General features: G+C 38.1%; 1 protein-coding gene across 1 annotated transcript in view; it reads right to left on the bottom strand.

Moving 5' to 3' along the window:
- Positions 1 to 5,461: 5,461 nt before the first annotated feature.
- LOC131428398 (odorant receptor coreceptor) overlaps positions 5,462 to 19,770 on the bottom strand; it is a 40,741-nt gene continuing 26,432 nt past the window's right edge. Inside the window, exons 7-9 of the mRNA XM_058592333.1 lie at positions 6,526 to 6,730; positions 6,299 to 6,454; positions 5,462 to 6,232 (exon numbers count right to left, since the gene is read on the bottom strand). Of these exons, the coding sequence (XP_058448316.1) occupies positions 6,182 to 6,232; positions 6,299 to 6,454; positions 6,526 to 6,730 (412 nt within the window). The 3' untranslated portion in view covers positions 5,462 to 6,181. The remainder of the gene's footprint in view (positions 6,233 to 6,298; positions 6,455 to 6,525; positions 6,731 to 19,770) is intronic.

The raw sequence follows: 19,770 nt of genomic DNA, 5'->3' as shown, positions 1-19,770 counted from the left end.
AGTCGGTGTTGAACAGTCGTTCGCGCCGCACGCATATAGCTCTTGGCTCCTGGAATTTTTTCTGGCTACCTAGAGTTTCATTGATTCAAGGCTTCAGTCTTTTTCAAAGCTACCTGAATCACTAACAGTCTTTTTAAAGACTAACAATTAGTCAGCCTTTCTCAAGGCTATACAAAGAGTGATATTAGAGTGACTAAGTGATACAATAAGTGATATTAGAGTGACTAAGTGATACAAAGAGTGATATTAGAGTGACTAAAAAATTAATCAGCCTTTCTTAAGGCTAGCTATTCAAAGAACTATTTTTCAAACTTCAAAATTCAGAATTCCATTCATTTCAAAAATGCCTGCATCCAACCGGAAAGGTAACAAGCCTAAGGCTAAAAATAATTCAGTACGGAATAAATCACAATCCGTTATTCAACATTTTTCTAATAACATTCACGATCTTATAGAATCTGAATGTAAAAATAAAAGACAACGGACGGATTTCCCTTCCATTGATCCTATGCCGTCTAACAATATTTACGAGATTCTTCCTGAATCCGATTGTAGCGACATAGAAGAAAATTCTTCAAAAATTCCCAAAATGGACGCTTGTCGTTCTGGAAAGAAACAACAATCTATGCCACCAGTGACGGTGATGATTTCCGACTTCAAAGCATTCCGTACTGAGCTTTCTACTTTTCTCCCGGAAATAAAAGTCTCATTTCAAATCGGACGAAGAGGAGAATGTCGAGTCTTGCTTGATGGATTGGAAGATTATGAACGTCTTATCCGATATTTGTCCGAAAAACTTCATAAATATTATTCATATGATATAAATTAAAAATGAACTAAAGAATTGGTTGGTTTGGCCCCTTCCCAAGTAATACTTATGAAAAAAGAGCGAATGGTACTTCTAAACCACGCTCTGGAATTTCCCATGAACTTAATACACTTCAATCGAAGTGATGTAAACAATTTGAAAACTTTAGAAAAAGTACGTTTCATTTCCCACATTAAAATTCATTGGGAACATTATAAACGGCATAATCGTATTGCAAACTTAACGCAATGTCGTCGTTGCCAAGGCTTCGGCCATGGAACCAAAAATTGTCATATGGATATACGGTGTTTGAATTGTGGTAAATCGCATTCGAAAGACGTTTGTTCAATGAATGAAACCACTGATAAATTTTCATGTTCAAATTGCAATGGAAATCATAAATCCAATTATTTGAAATGTCCTGTCAGTCAAATCAACGACCTTAAATTTACAGAACATACCTGAAAATCAAAAAACCGTTACAAATCCCACGCCTAATTCTTCTAAGGCACCTATTTCTTCGAATTTAAAACAAAAAACAGGTACGCCTGCCAATTCGTCTTCTAACGAAAACAATTTATTGACAAGTAGATCGACCTCGTCATCATCTTCTTCTAATGTCAGTTATGCTGGTATATTAGGTAGAAATCTACCACCTATTTCTTCTAATGTAAATAATCAAAACACAGAACCGCCTTGCAGTTCATCTTCTAACGAAAACAATTTATTAATAGGTAGACCGGTCAAATCATCTTCTTCTAATGGCAGTATACCTACAAATATTCCTTCAATGCCATTCGCTTCTTTAAATGAAGTCGATTTAGGCGATATAACCACAGACTAACAGACATGACAGTATGAGTAATTGCACTAGTTCCAACTATATTGTACTGCGCGAACTATTTACTATCTGTACACCCCTTGTGTTATGTAAAAGTTTGTCAACACCGATGAGCTGCTTGCAGGGATGCCTGATTTCATCAAAATATTTGAAAATAAATCGTCACAATGAATTATTGGATTATGTTGATAATATATTTAACTTTTTCGCGATGTTGGAAGGTAACCATTTATTTGACTCAACGTTGTTCATCTAGACTATTTTTTATTGTGTTGGTAGTTTTCACCCGAAATTAAGTGGCGGCAGACCAGAAGCAAGTAAATATTGTAACAAAGCGGGTTCGATTTTGTATTGCGTTGGAGGATGAGAAGTAGGCAAAATTATGTATATAGTTTTGGCAATATGTATTAAATCTGTATCCTGCATGAAATTCGCATGGACGTATACAAATCAAAACATTACAGGTAATTCTGTATGAATGGCAACTCTGTTGGTAAATGAAAAAAATAAACACAGTCTAGATGACAGACAAGATGTTTTTGATAGGGTAACGTGGCGCCATCATGACACATGTGAGTACTGTCCCAAATAAAGGAATATTCTAAATGACTGTTAAAATGATTAAAGAATCTAATTTGAGTGTCCTGTCTGTTAGTCTGTGATATAACTGAGAATAAAATGATCTACCTACAAGATCAACTTTTTCAAATGATCATCCAAATGAATTCGACTGCATCACTTTTTGAAGCATTTCAAATCGGATGGAAATTTGCAAATAATATTATAATGAATTTAAAATTTAACAGTGATGTTAAATAATTATTTGAATATTTTAAATAGGAATGCTCGATCTTTGAAATCGAGTGAAGATGAATTTTATATTTTTTTCGAAGTTCACAAAATCCATATTGCCATTGTGACAGAAACTTTTCTTAAACCAAATGTCAAATTGAAAAGTAATCCACATTACGTGGTTCATCGATTTGACAGGTTTACTGGAATGGGTGGTTGAGTTGTCATTTTTGTCCAACGGCAAATTAAACATCGAATTTTACTTTCTTTCAATACTAAAGTTATTGAAAGCTTTGGAATCGAAGTAGAAACCATTCATGGAATTTATTTCATCGCTGGAGCATATTTGCCATTCCAATGCACCGGCGAACAATTAAATTTCTTTAAAGGCGATTTGCAAAAACTCACAAGATATCGACCGAAATTTTTCGTAGTAGGGGACTTAAATGCTAGGCATGTCCAGTGGAATTGTAGGCAAAATAACAGTAATGGTAAAATACTTCATAATCAACTCTCAGCTGGTTACTTCACAGTTCTTCATCCCAGTAATCCTACTTGTTTGTCTTCCGTGAAAAACCCGTCTACAATTGATCTGGTTCTAACAGATCAAAGTCACATTTGTAGTGAACCGATTACTCATGCTGACTTTGACTCAGATCATCTTCCTGTAACATTCAGACTTTCCAACGAAGCTATAATTAATCCTATTAGCTCTATATTCAACTATCATAGAGGTAATTGGTTGGATTACAGATCTCACATTGAAAATCATGTGGATCATGAAACTATTTTAGAAAATTCTGCGGACATCGACACAGCAATTGATAATTTGAATCATTACATTATCGAAGCTAGAAATCTTTCAGTTCCCAAAGCTCAAACTAAATTAAATTCTCCTATCATCGATGACAATCTTCAACTGCTCATTCGGTTGAAGAATGTTCGTCGACGACAATATCAACGTTCTCGTGATCCTGCTATGAAAAACATAGTTAAGGATTTACAAAAAGAAATTAAACATAGATTTACTCTTTTGCGAAATGAAAATTTCGCTAAAGAAGTTGAACAAATTAAACCATATTCTAAACCTTTCTGGAAACTTTCTAAGGTTCTTAAGAAACCTCAGAAACCAATTCCTGCTTTCAAGGAAGGAAATCAAACACTTCTTACGAATGGCGAAAAAGCTCAAAAACTTGCTCAGCAGTTCGAGAGTGTACACAATTTTAATTTGAACGTTGTGAGTCCTATTGAAAATGAAGTCTCACTGAAATATGAGCATATTTCAACCCAAGTGTTTTTACACGATGACATTATTGAGACGAATTTTGACGAAATTAAATCAATTATTAGGAAACTCAAAAACATGAAGGCTCCTGGTAATGATGGAATTTTTAATATTCTTATTAAAAATCTTCCCGATGTTGCCTTGAGACTCCTGGTTAAAATTTTCAACAAGTGTTTTTCATTAGCTTACTTCCCAAAAAGATGGAAAAACGCTAAAGTAATTCCTATCCTGAAACCTGATAAAAATCCAGCAGAAACATCAAGTTATCGACCAATTAGCTTACTTTCTTCTATCAGTAAACTTTTTGAAAAAATTATCTTGTTGAGAATGATGTCTCATATAAATGAGAATTCAATTTTTTTACCAGAGCAGTTTGGATTTCGTCATGAACATTCAACTACTCATCAACTTGTCAGAGTAACGAACATGATAAAATCAAATAAATCTTGTGGGTTATCCACTGGAGTTGCTCTTCTAGACATAGAAAAAGCATTCGACAGTGTTTGGCACAAAGGTTTAATAGCAAAAATGTCTGATTTCCAGTTTCCTATTTATTTGATCAAAATGATTCGAAATTATTTAATTGATCGTACTCTTCAGGTTAGCTATCAGAATTGTAAATCTGAATTGCTACCCGTACGAGCCGGTGTTCGGGCGTAGCTCCAATCTTGTATAATATTTTCACTTCTGATCTTCCAAATCTACCCGTTGGTTGTCAGAAATCGCTATTTTCTGACGACACAAGTCTGTTATCCACAGGTAGAAATCTAAGAGTGATCTGCAGTCGCCTACAAAGAAGTTTAAATATTTTCAGTGATTATCTGTCAAAATGGAAAATTAAACCAAATGCAGCAAAAACGCAATTAATTATCTTTCCTCATAAGCCTAGAGCTTCTTTCCTTAAACCAAACAATAATCACATTCTCAAATTGAATGGCTTGGAATTGACATGGTCTGATCAAGCTAAGTACTTAGGTTTAAGGTATGACAAAAAACTCACTTTCAAGGATCACATTGAAGGAATCCAGGCAAAGTGTAATAAATATATTAAATGTTTATATCCTCTTATAAACAGAAAATCTAAGCTCTGTCTAAAAAACAAATTGTTAATTTATAAACAAATTTTCAGACCAGCCATGCTTTAAACAGTACCAATTTGGTCAAGTTGTTGTTCCATCAGGAAGAAAACGCTTCAAAGGATTCAGAATAAAATTCTGAAAATGATTTTGAAGCGTCCTCCCTGGTTTAGTACAAATGAGTTACACAGACTCACAAATATAGAGCAATTAGATGTAATGTCGTATAATATTATAGGCAAATTCCGACAAAAATCGATGCAATCTTCAATTGAATCGATTCGCTCTCTGTATTAGTTAGTAAGTTAGTATATAAGTTCCTTTTCCCCATTACACAATACAAGTAGGTTTAGAATTTTCCCTACACAAAAATCTCAGAATTGCGGAGGCAAATGATGTCCTCATGGTAGTAACCAAATCATATATATAATAGGGCTGAAAAGTCACCACTTGTGGCTGAACACCCAATTTAAATCTTAATAATTTAATTTTAACTCATATTCCAATAAAAAGTTATTAAAAAAAAAGTCCCTTCTCCCCTTGTCCAATTTGTCACTTTATTTGAAATCGCCCTTCCTCCGTAAAGTGTGACGTTACTTGCGAAATACGACTTATGGTTTTCTCAAATATCACGATTAAAGAAAACAACACAACCTAGCTGAGCGTTTATCTGTTTATTGGTAGTGCTTCTGTTGTTAATCTTCAAAATGTAAGAAACTTGTAAAAATTGCAAAATGTGAAAACACTTTCTCTTTTATCCTATTTTCCATCAATGAATGCGACTCTGCTGCGTGTGAAAAATGATCGATACATTCAGATTCCTCGTTCAAATTTTGGATCTTACTGCGAATAATTTTTACTAATGCTGGTTTTGTACTGGGACTCACAACAAATCTGAAACACTTCTTTAAAAGTTTTATACTTTTCAAATAGTCTACCTTGGTTCTTCTTCCAGCCCTGTTTATGATCCTATGGTTAAAATTTCTATAATCGAAGCAAAAAATGAAGAGTTTCTACATATTAGTACCAATTTTATGAATCATCGAGCAGCCGAGCATTGTAACAGTTTTCACTAGTAACATTTTCATGCAATGCTGTTTTGTACTCGTTATAGTTATTCGAAAGGTAGTTCACTTATTCACATTCATATCCATTTCAAATATGTTTCCAAAACGTGGAAAAAATTCGAATGTACCGAACACTTTCCCGCATACGGTGTGTGTTTTGGTTTGCCTTAATTATACAACAACAAATTAACTATCACAACGTTGTATTCGACTAAAACAAATATTGATGATTTGAGCTAATATAAATATCGTGCCATTTGTTTCCGCTTCGGTTATCAAAGCTAATAGTAGTTCAATTAAAATTTCAACAGTTTACTTCAGCTGCACCAACACCATGAAGTAGGTGACAACGGCACCGAGTACCTGTGGAAGGAAACACCGTGATAAAAGCTACTGACCGTCCTTGAATTTTCCGTTTTCATTACTTACCGAAGCAAACAGATCCAACGAGACGGTGAAGAACTTGGCCCCCGAAATGATCAACGACTTCTGACATTGTTGGCAAACAATCTGTACAAAGGTTTTGGCTTCCTCGGAACCGTCATACCAGTGGCACGAGTAGGCGGACTCCATCACCGAGGAGCTCTGTGAGAAAGAAAAAAGAAGCAACAAATGAGAAGGAAAAAGGGCTAGCGGCGACTGGAGTCTGGACTTACCTCCTCAATCAACCGATTGCCGAAAATACAAAACAGAAACACCTGAGCCAGCGCGTAAACCAGGTAACCGACGACCGTGAATCCGTACACGTTCAGTCCGTCAATTTTGGTCGCTTGGTAGGCCAACAGGGTCAGGTTGATGGTCGAGGTCAACATGTGCAGGAGCAAAGCTATTCCGTACGTATCACCGATGGCACCAACCAGTCTGGAAAAATTCGATTGGGAAAATCATACGAAAATTTATTTCAATCTTTGATGCAGTGAGATAAAAGTTTTGCTTCCACTCACGAGTCTAACATAGGTCATAAAGGTAAAAAAAAGAGCAACAAATTATTCTACCCAACAAATTTTTTCCAGCTTGTTGAGCACAGCTTAGGTCTCGAAAAAAAAACAGAGAATCATCCAACGATAAACTTGAACGCAGGTTGGCAGTCAATACCGAAGAAAGCTGAAAACAATGTATTCTTTTGGAAACTCAAGGAGCAGAGCAGATCTTCACAACACCAAAGTATACCGTACCGTTTCATGAGACGGATTATTGTTTTTCTCACTTTCGGTAGGATCATAATTTATCGTATTCATTTTTCTACCCCGCGAAGGCTATGATTTACGGGAATACATGCGCTCGCATGACTAACATTTCCACCCACCCGAACTCCAACGGTGTCGCGGCCAGGGTATTTTTTTTCTCCATCGTATTCAAACCGCCTAGCGTCGTCGTTCGTGAGAGGAATCCTTACAGCGCAAACAGACACTTGGCGAACAAAGAACGTTTCAGTTCAGTCAACACGACAGCCAACCGATTTCTCGAGTGCGAAACAGAAAGCTTGAAAAGAGCGCTCATAGCCCTGGCAAAGCTTAGCGATGGTGACAAAAGAAAATCCTCTTCATTCGGTATGTTTTGTATTTTTATGGAATTTCTAGCCGCAAACGTTGCGTGAAAGTTCCGCTTACTCACTGGAACGCCTCGACAACGTTGGGTAGACGAGCGAAATGAAATTTAGATTGCTGCACCAGGAATCTTGACTGTTTTCAATTGAGTTCTTCGATGCAGCAAAGAGAAGCTTGTAGTGTGTTATTTATTCGCAAAAAATAAGGTGCTCAAAACTACACCTTCGGGCGTTTAATAGGACTTAATGGATATGATGATTAATATTAATATGAGCCATTAGCTTACTGGCTTCGTTGCCCATTTGAACACTGGCGAAGAACAGTGGCTATCAGAAGAATGATTGCAGTGCATATTTGCCAAGAGTTCTCACCACTGCTTTGGTTTTAAACACAAATCAAATAAATGCAGATTACTTGAGTTTAAAGCAAATCGTGAGTTCGCATATAATTCAAAAATACATATTACCGTGGGGTTCTAAAAACAACTGTTCGTTGAATAGAAACTCTAATGTTTGGTTGAAGGTAATCTAACAAAATCTACGAATCAAAACATCCTATAGTTCCGGAACCGGAAGATTATTTCTTTGAATCTAAAAGTTTGTGAAAATCAATTTGGCCATCTTCAATAAAAGTGAGACAGATACTTTTTGCAGTTTTTGACCATTATTTCCAATACTTCCGAGACCTACTTTCTAGAACCGGAATAGCTGAAGTTGGTTGTATGGAAAACAGTGCCGTAGTGAGGGCGAGGCGAGTGAGGCGACCGCCTTGGGCGCCAACATCCAGGGAACACCAACATCCAGGGGGCGCCAAAGCATGATGGAATTGGTAAATATTTGTTGTACAATTAGTTTATGCAAATATCAAGTTTCAGATTAGTATTATTCTACTACAAACATCCAATGAGATGTCGCCGTAATCATTATCATGGATATACATAAAATTCTACTGTTATTTAGAATACAGAACCACAATTTAGCGATGATCGTAGCAATTGTTTTTCATGAGCAAGAAACGCTCTGTTATCGATTGTAGTTGTACACTTGGACCTACATAAAATCTAATTTTTAGAGAGCAAACCTGCAAACTTCATAAAGAGCAAAAATTAGATTTTCTAAAAGCCATTAGGAAGGTTCCCCTTCCTCCCTGAAAGGGATTACCATTCCCAAAAATTGACTATTGGGAGGTCCAAATTTAATCAAATGTGCAAGTGCGTAGATATCTGTACTACTATTAACTGCACTGATATCGCAAGATTTGACGTAGGACTACTCGTTGAATTCTATATAGGTATGCGAATTCAAAATACGAAAACATCGAAACATAATTAAATAACGAACAATGTATAATTTTCCATGTTTACAAAGCCGTATTCATAGCTTCCCCTAATAGAGACGACAATTTCGTTTATATTAAATATCTTTGCATTTTTCGACTATTTAAACTAATCCTCTTCACACAATCGAAATTAGTATTAAATCGACTTGCATTCTGAGTGGTTCGTTTGTGCCGTGGAAAAGGATGCCATGCTCGTCAGCTCTCGATTGATTTTTATGCGCCGTTAGCCTTGCATGAGAAGCAATGACTTTTGTTAGAGTTCGGCGTATTTTTCCCATTGGAGATGCTGAACGACCTCGATCATCGAGTGCCGGATAGTTTTTATCAGTGGTGACATTATGCCTTGGGCTACGAAATGGTGAGTTGACATCTGGGAAGGGGCGTCCAACATAGCTCTGGTCCTCACAAGTTCCAATTCTCACGCTTCCACGGGTCTTCCGATAACAATTGACCGCCAGTTAAGGGTTTCGTACTTAACTGGTAGTGTAGCCTGGGCACTGTTGTCCTTCTGACATCAGCTAGAGTGAGGGGGTGCGACCTACGGGGCCTGCCTAGGATGTGGTGGGGTTTGGCAGTGGGCTCTGTTAAACCTCTATAAAAAGCTGCATGTGTCCGCAAGTAGGCCTCAAGAATGCGACCGTGTGCCGCTCGAAGCGCATTAGCCCAGTCCTGATGTGGTGTGGTACTCTAAACAAATCTGACGCCACTGACCGAGCGTCTGTTCATCAAGGAGATGCGGCTCAAACAGCGTCTGTCCTGGCATCCAGCGGCTGAATAAGAAATGCTTTTCCCCGGAAGCTATACCGGCAGCCCCGTCCCGGAGGATAGGGAACCTTGGGCCAACAACCTACTGTTCCCGAAACTTAAACTTTGTTTGAGAAACCGATAATGAAAGATTACGGACTGATTTAACGGCAACGACATTTAGCATGAAACAACGGACACGAATAGGAACATGGAACGTTTTAACCCTAGCCCAGCAGGGTAAACTGGCACAACTTGTCAACGAGGCGCGTCGAGTGAAACTTGAGATCCTTGGACTCAGTGTAGTCCGTTGGCCGAACTTTGGAGAACACAGAATTCCATCGGGACAAATTTTGCTATACTCTGGCCTACGAGGTGAACACGCTCCCCGGCACCGTGGAGTTGGCTTCCTACTGAGCGCCCAGGCACACTCTGCGCTTATGAAGTGGGAGCCTATAAGCGAAAGGATAATCGTTACCAGGTTCAGAAAAAGGGTTCGAAACCTCACTATAATCCAAACTTACGCGCCAACCGATGCTGCCGACCTGCAAGACAAAGAGAAATTCTACAGTCAACTCAATGCCACCGTAGATAGAATTCCGAAGGGCGACATCATGATCTGTATGGGCGACTTCAACACGAAGATCGGATCCGATAACTCGAACTATGAGCGCAATATGGGGCGCCATGGTCTCGGAGAAATGAGCGAAAACGGAGAGCTGTTTGCAGAATTCTGTGGTAATAACGACATGGTGATAGGGGGATCGCTCTTCCCCCATCGACTGGTTCACAAGGTCACGTGGGTTTCCCGTGACGGCTTTACCGAAAATCAAATTGACCACATCTGCATCAGCCGAAAGTGGAAACGGAGCCTTCTTGATGTGCGGAATAAACGTTGTGCCGATATCGCGTCTGACCACCACCTCGTCATCGGCGAAATACGCCTGCGTGTTGCGCGTATTCGTCGACAAGAGGAGAGAGTTGGACGGCGGTTTAACACACGCTGACTGGATGATACCACAGTGAAAAGGTCCTTCACTGTGGAACTGCAGACTCGTGCTGCATACATTCCGGAAGGTGGAAGCATGGAAGACCAATGGACTGCCATCAAGAATGCCTTCATCGTCACCAGAGAGAATAATCTGGATGAACTGCGCACCCAGAGAAAGCAATGGATCACTGATGAGACCTGGACGAAAATAGAGGAGCGAAGAGGAGCCAAAGCCGCAATACAGCGATCCAAAACCCCGTCAACGATACTCGGCTCTGGAGAAGGAAGTAAAACGCTCAGGTAGACGGGACAAGCGAGCGTGGGCGGACTCCCTCGCCGACGAAGGAGAGAGCAACCGAGGACATTCGTCTCCTCTACGATATCTCACGACGCCTAAGTGGGGCGAAGATGAATGCGACAATGCCTGTGAAAGACGCGATTAGCCAACTGATAACCGACCCAACTGATCAACTTAAACGCTGGTTCGAGCACTTCAAACAACTTTTCCAAGTGCCAGCCAGGCTACCATCACCTCGGCATGACCCGCCTAGGGCCCACCGTCTCAATCACGAAAATATGTGGGACGCCCTGAGACGCAAGGGAGTACCTGAGAAAATCATCGCCCTCATCGAAACGCAGTACGAGGCCTTCTCCTGCAGAGTTCTGCACAACGGGGTCTTGTCTGAACCCATCCGGGTCATAGCTGGCGTGAGGCAAGGATGTATTCTATCACCGCTACTATACCTCATCGTAATCGACGAGATCCTGGTAGGTGCGATTGACCGTGAACCAAACCGTGGGCTGCTATGGCATCCCATAACTATGGAGCACCTGAACGACCTCGAATTGGCTGATGACGTTGCACTCCTAGCTCAACGGTGCTCTGACATGCAGAGTAAGCTTGACGACCTTGCCGAACGCTCCTCATCGGCAGGCTTAGCAATCAATGTCAACAAAACCAAATCGTTGGATGTGAACACGGTGACCCCTTCCACCTTTACAGTAGCAGGATAATCAGTGGAGAATGTTGAAAGCTTCCAATGTCTTAGGAGCCAAATGGCATCAGACGGCGGTACCAAGATTGACATAGGTGCAAGGATCAAGAAGGCAAGGGCTGCCTTTGCAAGTTTAAGAAACATCTGGAAAAACAGGCAGATAAGTGAACGCACCAAAATCCGAATATTTAACTCTAATGTGAAATCTGTGCTGCTATACGCTAGTGAAACATGGTGTGTATCAGTGGAGAACACTCAACGGCTGCAGGTGTTTATCAATAAGTGCCTGCGGAACATAATTCGAGCCTGGTGGCCTCATAACTGGATCTCAAACACCGAGCTCCATCGTCGGTGCCACCAGAAGCCGATAGCAACTGAAATTCGGGAACGAAAGTGGGGCTGGGTCGGCCACACCTTACGTAGGAGCGGAAACGAAATCTACAGACAAGCATTAGACTGGAACCCAGCAGTACATCGCAGCAGAGGCAGACCCAGAGGCTCATGGCGGCGTAGCCTCTATAAAGAAATCTAACCTGGCAACAGGTTAAGGCGATGGCGGGCAATCGCCCAGGATGGAGATCTTTCAAGTCGGTCCTTTGCACCACTCGGGGGGCGCAGGAGCCTTAAGTAAGTAAGTAAGTTACATTATGCATCCATTCTACTGACACTAAGAATCCTTCCAGGCTCAAACATACGACAATTGGCTTGTAAGACCAGCGTCTCATGCATTAAACCACAAACCCTTGTCCGTACAAGGACTCGCGCAAAAAGTGTTTCGTTTTTAATTGAATAATGTTTACACAACACAACACCTCTCATCACCGACATAAGCAACTAATGGTAGTTTTTAGGAAATTCACAATTTTGAAAAAAAATATCAAAAGTACATTTCGTCATGATATTAATACGGATATGAAGAAAACAAAAGATAACTGCTTCCTGAATGTTTAAAACAGAAAGTTACAGCGATTTTGACAATAGTTGTGTAGTCCTACGTCAATAGTTCGAACAGCCCAAATGATTATTCATTGTAGTGTTTCATGCCCTAATGTACAGGGTGCCAATATTTTGGGGTCAACTTTAGTTTCGTGAAGTCAACTTTAGTTTCGTGAAGAATTATCTGAAGCGTCGAGAAATAGTGTCGTCTCGAAATAATTTTTTTTTTGAAAAAAACCGTCTGGGAATTCGGAGATTTGAGTTTCATACTAGGACATTTGCCATAAAAAAATATTTCGGTTTCGGAAAGCTCAAAATTTTTCTATGGACTGGTGTCGATATTTTTAAATTATATTTCATGCAATCCTAAAGCAATTTGGCATGAAAATATTATTTTCGGTTTCGAAAATCTCAAAATTTTTCAGGCAAGTTTATGCCTGTTCTTCATTTTGCTTTATAAACCTGTCCACTTGGCTGCAATGTGATCTGGTGGTTTGGTGGTGGTTCACAAGCGAAGGCGAAACGAGGAGCACATTTTTATAAATTTTACTGGTAAATTCATCTAGTTGACAGACCTTGTTAGTTGGTGAATATATAAATCTACTTTGGGACTACTAGTGGCCGGTTTCCGATTCCGAACGCACCGGTAATAGTGAAGAAAAGCTCCAAAAACGTAACTCACTTCGATTTTTCAGCAACGGTCGAACCGATTTTCACATCATAATTCAAATTAAAGCTCTCAGTGTCTTAAAAAATACTGTGCAATTTCATCCAGATCCGACTTCCGGTTCCCAAATTATAGGGTAATGAGTATCAAAATTTTCAAACTGTCATACAACATGATGCAAAATCAGTATGCATCTGTACGTGCTGGTTTAGAAAAAGAAGAAAACGCACCCGTCTAGCACACAGCGTGCTTTGTTCAATTTTGTATAGCGTGCAGGGTTGCACATTAAATCTAATTAACTTGACATAACTGTTTACAAATTGAAAAGGTGATGGTAGTTTATACCAAAGAAAGTTTTTGATTTTATTTAAGTTTGAAAAAAAAATCTTGACAGAGTCTTCTAGTGATGAACATAAGTAATATGAGAAAGGAGTCATTACACCATTAGGTGGATTAAACAAGGTTTTGATCTAATATTTTCGATTCTAAAAAGAGAAAATCATCTCCCAGAGATTTGCCTAGCTAATTATTGCACATAATTTTGCTCAACTAAGGTTTTCAATATTAGCTACCAAAAACTAGTCAACCTTCTAATATAAATATTCAACAGATGCTAGATTGATAAAAACTAATCGTATACGGTTTCTGAAAGGTCATAAAATAAAGAAAGTTTAAAGAGAAATCTGCTGGAAGATGGTTTTTTCAGCAATGCTGCTCAAAATAAAATTTGCTACTACTACTAGTTTTTAAATTCAATTAAGAAAGTTAGAATTCAGATGTTAATCCAAACATGGACCACCCAAATGATCTTTAACATGACAAGATGCGTCAGCTGAATAAATACTACTTTTGAGAAGACACCAACTACAAAAAAATAATATTTAATAGTAACAATATTTTTGTCTTGTCGATTTCCCGTTTCGGAGCACTGTAGTATGTAAAAAGGTATGAAATTGCTGTTAATACCACGTTTATTATGTAAACATTATTTAAACAGTGCAAAAATGGGCCAAACACAAAACATCAAAATCAACCGAATCTATAAATAGACCCTTTTGGACGTTTACTAGCTTCAGTCTATGATAATCCAAGAACGGAGATACGAGGTCTGTTCAAAAAGTTCCCGGAATTTTTTAATTGCGCGCGTCTGGAGAGTCCGGTGGTCAAATTTTTGTTCTATTGTGTTGGTACATATGTCCTTAATGTATGGTGAAATTTTCAGCTGTATTCATTGTTTACATTCTGTCTTGTAGCGGCTGGTGTAGACGTGTTTTTATGAGCTCGGCGATTTTTGAATTGAAAAGTCAAAGAATTTGTATTAAATTTTGCGTGAAAAATGAAATAAAGTGTAACCAAGTGTGCGAAATGTTACAGAGAGCCTACGGTGAGTCTGCTATGAGAAAAACAAGTGTTTACGAGTGGTATAAGCGTTTCCAAGATGGCCGCGAAGACGTTGAAGACGTTGAAGACGACGACCCAGCACGTCAATAATCGATGAAAATGTGGGAAAAGTGGAAAAAATGATTATGGATGATCGCCGAATCACTATTAGAGAAGTTGCTGATGAAGTTGGCATATCAGTTGGCTCATGCCATCATATTTTTTCAAATGTTTTGGGCATGAAACGAGTGGCAGCAAAATTCGTTCCAAAACTGCTGAATTTTGATCAAAAAAACAAACGCATTACCATCGCTCAGGAGTTGTTAAACCTCCTTATTCACCAGATATCGCTCCGTGTGATTTTTTCCTGTTCCCAAAGTTGAAGAGACCCATGAAAAGACAGCGTTTTTCATCGATTGAAGAGATAAAGGCAGAATCGCTGAGAGTGCTACAGAGCATTACAAAAAGTGACTATCAGGGGTGTTTCGAAGACTGGAAAAAACGCTGGCATAAGTGTATTTTATCTAGGGGGGATTACTTTGAAGGGGACCATATAGATGTAGACGAATAAATAAATATTTTTTTAGCAAAATGAGAATTCCGGGTACTTTTTGAACAGACCTCGTACATCTAGTGAGCAGGCTGCCATCTAGGCTAAGACAGTGGAGCTACACCCGGCATTATTCAACTGGTGGCGGATGTGAGGTTCCGTTCTGCAAGCCTAAACGCAGGAAAACAATAACTAGTTCTTCTGTAAGCATATTTGCTGTTGGACGTTTTGTGAGTTTCGCTTCAAACAAGAGTAATTCCGTCATCTAGCTGCTGGTCATTTGCGTTGGAGTAAAAGAAAACGAAAAGTGGACAACGATGGGGTGCATTATGCAAAATCGGTCATTCTAATGGCTATAAATGTTATCTAAAGAACTATTAAAATCGCTTCTTTGCAAATATCATCAGTTTAGTGCAAATCTAGAATAATTTGATTAGCTTTGAACACTTTTCGCTGTGCGAAATTCGCTCCAAACGAACGGAAACGAAGCTAGCATTTGGCTGCTTCGTGTTCGATAAAAATTTTGGAGGTGCTTAATATCGTAGATAATTCAACAATTTGGTCCTTCTGAATGCCAGAAATAAATCCCGTACAGCATTTTGAGCGATTACGCCATCCAGCTGCTGATCGTTTGCATTGGAGAAAAAGATAACGATGGGAAAAATTATACAAAATCAGCCATTCGAATGGCTCTTAATGTTATCTAAAGGACCATTAAGATTACTTTAACTATTAGATTAGATTAATGGTAAAAATTATCATATTGAGATTTATAAGCGATTGTACGACTTGTGTTACGATTATATTTAAGTAAAGATTTTTTCTAGGTCAAGGCTCAAACTAACCAATGGTTTTTACTGGTTTCCCTTTTCCTGGAATACAAACGTAATTATCCGTCCCAAATTAGTCCTTTCCAGGATTCCAAATCCATTTCAGGACCCCAAAAGTAACGCTCGGAGCCCAATATAATCTGTTGATGCACTGATGAGCTGAATGCGAAACGTAAAACAATCAAAATAGTCATGTGTGCTTTAGCACAAACGGGTGCCCACGAGGTACAAAAACTTAAATAACAACTTAGAAAAGTTATTTAGAAAACTGTCTTAAGCTGCCGCTCTAAATCCTCTAAATACAATAAATACCGAGTGGACCTTTTCAGGACTATTAAAACGGTATCAAATCTGTTAATATCTATACACATTTCGAATGCAGTCCTACGTCAATCTCGCGGCTATGTCTCTGAGACTACCTACTACAAGTTTTTTGCTGAGTAGCTTGAAGTGACGATATCAAATTTTTATTCATTCTTCACCCTGTAACTCCGGAACCGAAAGTTGCATCCGGATGAAATTTGGTAGAGTTATATAGTATTGTAAGAGCTTTCATTTGAAGCTCGATAAAATTGGATGGGCGGTTTTCTGAGAAAACCGGGTGCACTTTTTTAGTTCATTCTACACATTTTACCCTGTAACTCTTTAATAGAAACTATAGGGCATTAAATCTGAATCTACGTTACAGAAAATCGGTTAAGTTCACTTTTTCTTCATATTTTTGCATATTTTACCCCGTTACTTTCAAACTGGAAGTTCGATCTGAGCAAAATTTAATAGCAACCTATAGGACCAAGTGACTTTTCATTTGAATCTTTGTTTGTGACAATCAGTCCAGCCATCTCAGAAAATATCCGTTCGAAAGTCGGTTGTCACAGTGATTTCATAGCATTTCTATATAAGAGAGTTGCAATCATGCTAAAATTTTTTATGCAAAATTCTTTGTTCACGAGTTTTCAATAGCAATTAGAAAACTTACCTCAAAATTTATAAATAATCGATTAATTTATTTTTAGTGGCATCGTGCTCACCGCAAATGAATTACAAGAAAAAACAATTAGTGGCATTTTCAATTTTCTGCATTTTCAAAAACGTAACGAACGTGTTTTGTCGCAACGGAATCAAAAATAATTCAAATATCACTGTTGTTAGAAAATGTGGGAATAGAATTCAATGAAAATCTTTACCTTTGAAGTTGTACACTCTTGACGTCAAGTGAATGACGATTGACTGAAGTAAATCTATGTTTGGTTTTAAGTTAGACTTGTATCTCAAAATATTTTTCGAAGAGCTGAAAGTTTATGAGTTAATTTCGTTTGATAGAAGCGATTGAAACCCATAACCGTTACACTTACAATTTGTATAGGAGTCAAAACAAAGAATTGCATAACCTATAGGCGCAATGCTGGTACGTTACACTGCAGCTATCGATGGTCAATTACCCACTAAAAAAGTGGTTACATTTTGTTGTACAAAGTTGTACAGAAGTCCTCCGTTGGTCCAATACGTTAGACCGTTGGTCCGATTAAAGTTCAATAAATCGTTTAACGGGAGGTCGATTCGAGACTTTCGTTTCCCGATTTTGAAACAGACCATTAAACGGCGCACCATTTTATGTACGTTTTAAGTACGGCAGACAGAGGTCCATTATTGAGCCATTTTTACTGTGAGAAGTATGAGCCCCCTCTACTTCGGGTAGAATAACAAAACATTTTCTTGTTATATGAAGAAAACACTCAATTTACGCATTATTCTTGTAGAAAAAAAATTATAGCAACACGGAAACTAAAATAGTTACATTTAATATTTGATATTACGTATTAGCTACTTCGACACTTGGTATATTTAACAAACAAAACATATTTATGCTAAAAACACCTATATTTTATTGTTATTCTTAGGCGTTTAATATATAAGTAGGTCAAACTTAAACTGTTACAGAAAACCATAATAAAGTTTGTTCAAACAGCAAATCATAGTTATAATCAATCATGAAAATGATCATAATAAACATTAATAAAAATTTTCACTTTTTCTTCTGAAGGTAATTTGTTTAAATCGGGAGCAGGTCATTTCGCCAAAAGTCGTTTTGCCGAATGCCATTTCACTGAAAGTCGTTTCGCCGAAAGGGTCGGAAGTGGCGGCCTCTTGCATACAAACCTGTAACCGCTTCGTTTGCCCGGTCTGCTCAAAGCTAGGTTTCTTTACTCTTTCTAAGGTTCATGAATCAATCTTTATTCAAGAAGTACGATTGTAGGTCAACAAAACGAGCGTTAACGTATTATCATTCATTTGTGTTTATTTTAAATCAATTCCAATTAAAATATTAAGACAATTGCAGGAATCGGCGAAATGACCCTTTCGGCGAAATGGTTTTCGGTGAAATGACATTCGGTGAAGTGACCGATTCGGCGAAATGACCCCTTCGGCGATATGACTTTCGAAGGGCTTTTGGAAAAATAACCTTGATCAGTTTGAATCTGTTGTGGAATTATTTGAACTGATCCCGCCTTATGTAGATAGTAAAAAGGTCAGCATATTTTTATGCTGCATATATTTTTCAAATAATACCAATCTTTAAAACTTTTATTCTTTTGCCTGAGCGGAAGAAATTGTCTGAAAATTCCAGTTCTCTGATTTATAGATGGGGTTTTTGGTCTTTTGATGCTTTTACAATATTTGTATTTACTATATCTATATTTTATATGTTAATCTTCAGCGTAAAAAGACTACAAATATGTTTCGGCAAGTAGGTTGCAACAATAAAAATAATCGATGCGGAAACGACTAATTTACGATATCGATTATTTTAAATGTTGCAACCTACTTGACGAAAAATGTTTGCAGTCGTTTTGTCCTTAACGTGAAATAAATATTTTCAAAGCAACGATCAACATATGTTTGTCGTACCCGTTCTAGTGGTCGTATTTCTCGACTTAAGATGGCGTTGGTTAAAAAAAATGAAAATATTTTTCTGGATGAGTGTATTGAAACTTCTGAAACGGTTGAGCTGCTCAAAACGTTCGAGCATTCTTATGCGGCCATCGAAAGTTTTCTTACTTAAGATGATGTATTTGATGTTTACTAGATGTTGATTTCAGCAAACAACTAGTTCTTAGATGAGATGAAAATTGTAGAAAGATAGGAAGTGAAACCGTTATTATACAGCCCTTTTAAGCTAATCGTATTCGTGACATACATTCTCTAAACAAGTGGCGTATTGCTCAGATATACTTAAGTCAAAGTATTGTTCATCGTTACAATTAAATCACTAATACTTTCCTCTGCAGAGTTTCATTTCTGTAACCGGGTCTTTTTTGTCACTTCTCTCTGCTAGGGCATAGTTTTTTGTATCCCCTCCACTATGTTTTAAGGAGATAATATTGAATTAGTGTCTTTTTTCATTGTTTAAAAACATAGTATTCTAGTAAAATAAAACAGCTGAGCTTTATTTGGGTTTTATTGTTATAAAATAGCAACTTTTGTTTTCATCATACGTGAAACAAATTTAAAGTAGCTTCAAAATTTCAATAAAATTGGACTCAAAAATCTTTTTGCGATTATGAACTTTTCTGTTTGGATTCATGGCAGAATGATTATTTTTAATTAACCATGTATCCATACACTTCACTAGCCCGGATTGACGGTTCAATGCATAGGGCACTGGTCTTACAAATCAGTTGTCGTATGTTCGAGCCCCGACCTGGAAGGATTCGTAGTGCCAGTAGAATCGTAGCACCAGCCATGCAAAGGTTCTGTACACTCTGAATCGGCTGCGAAGCCTGTTGAAACAGAAGGTCAAATTCCACTACAGGAATGTAATACCAAGGCTTTGCCATACACTTCATAGGGTAAAATATGTTTGGTGGTGGCCCCTTTGATTTTGAAATCCGATAGCGGTGTAATCTTTTTCAGAAAAAAAT

The sequence above is a fragment of the Malaya genurostris genome, chromosome 2 (genome assembly GCF_030247185.1).
Source record: "Malaya genurostris strain Urasoe2022 chromosome 2, Malgen_1.1, whole genome shotgun sequence".
Taxonomy (NCBI): domain Eukaryota; kingdom Metazoa; phylum Arthropoda; class Insecta; order Diptera; family Culicidae; genus Malaya; species Malaya genurostris.
Note: the sequence above shows the minus strand (reverse complement) of the source record. Positions and strands in the feature narration are given on the sequence as shown.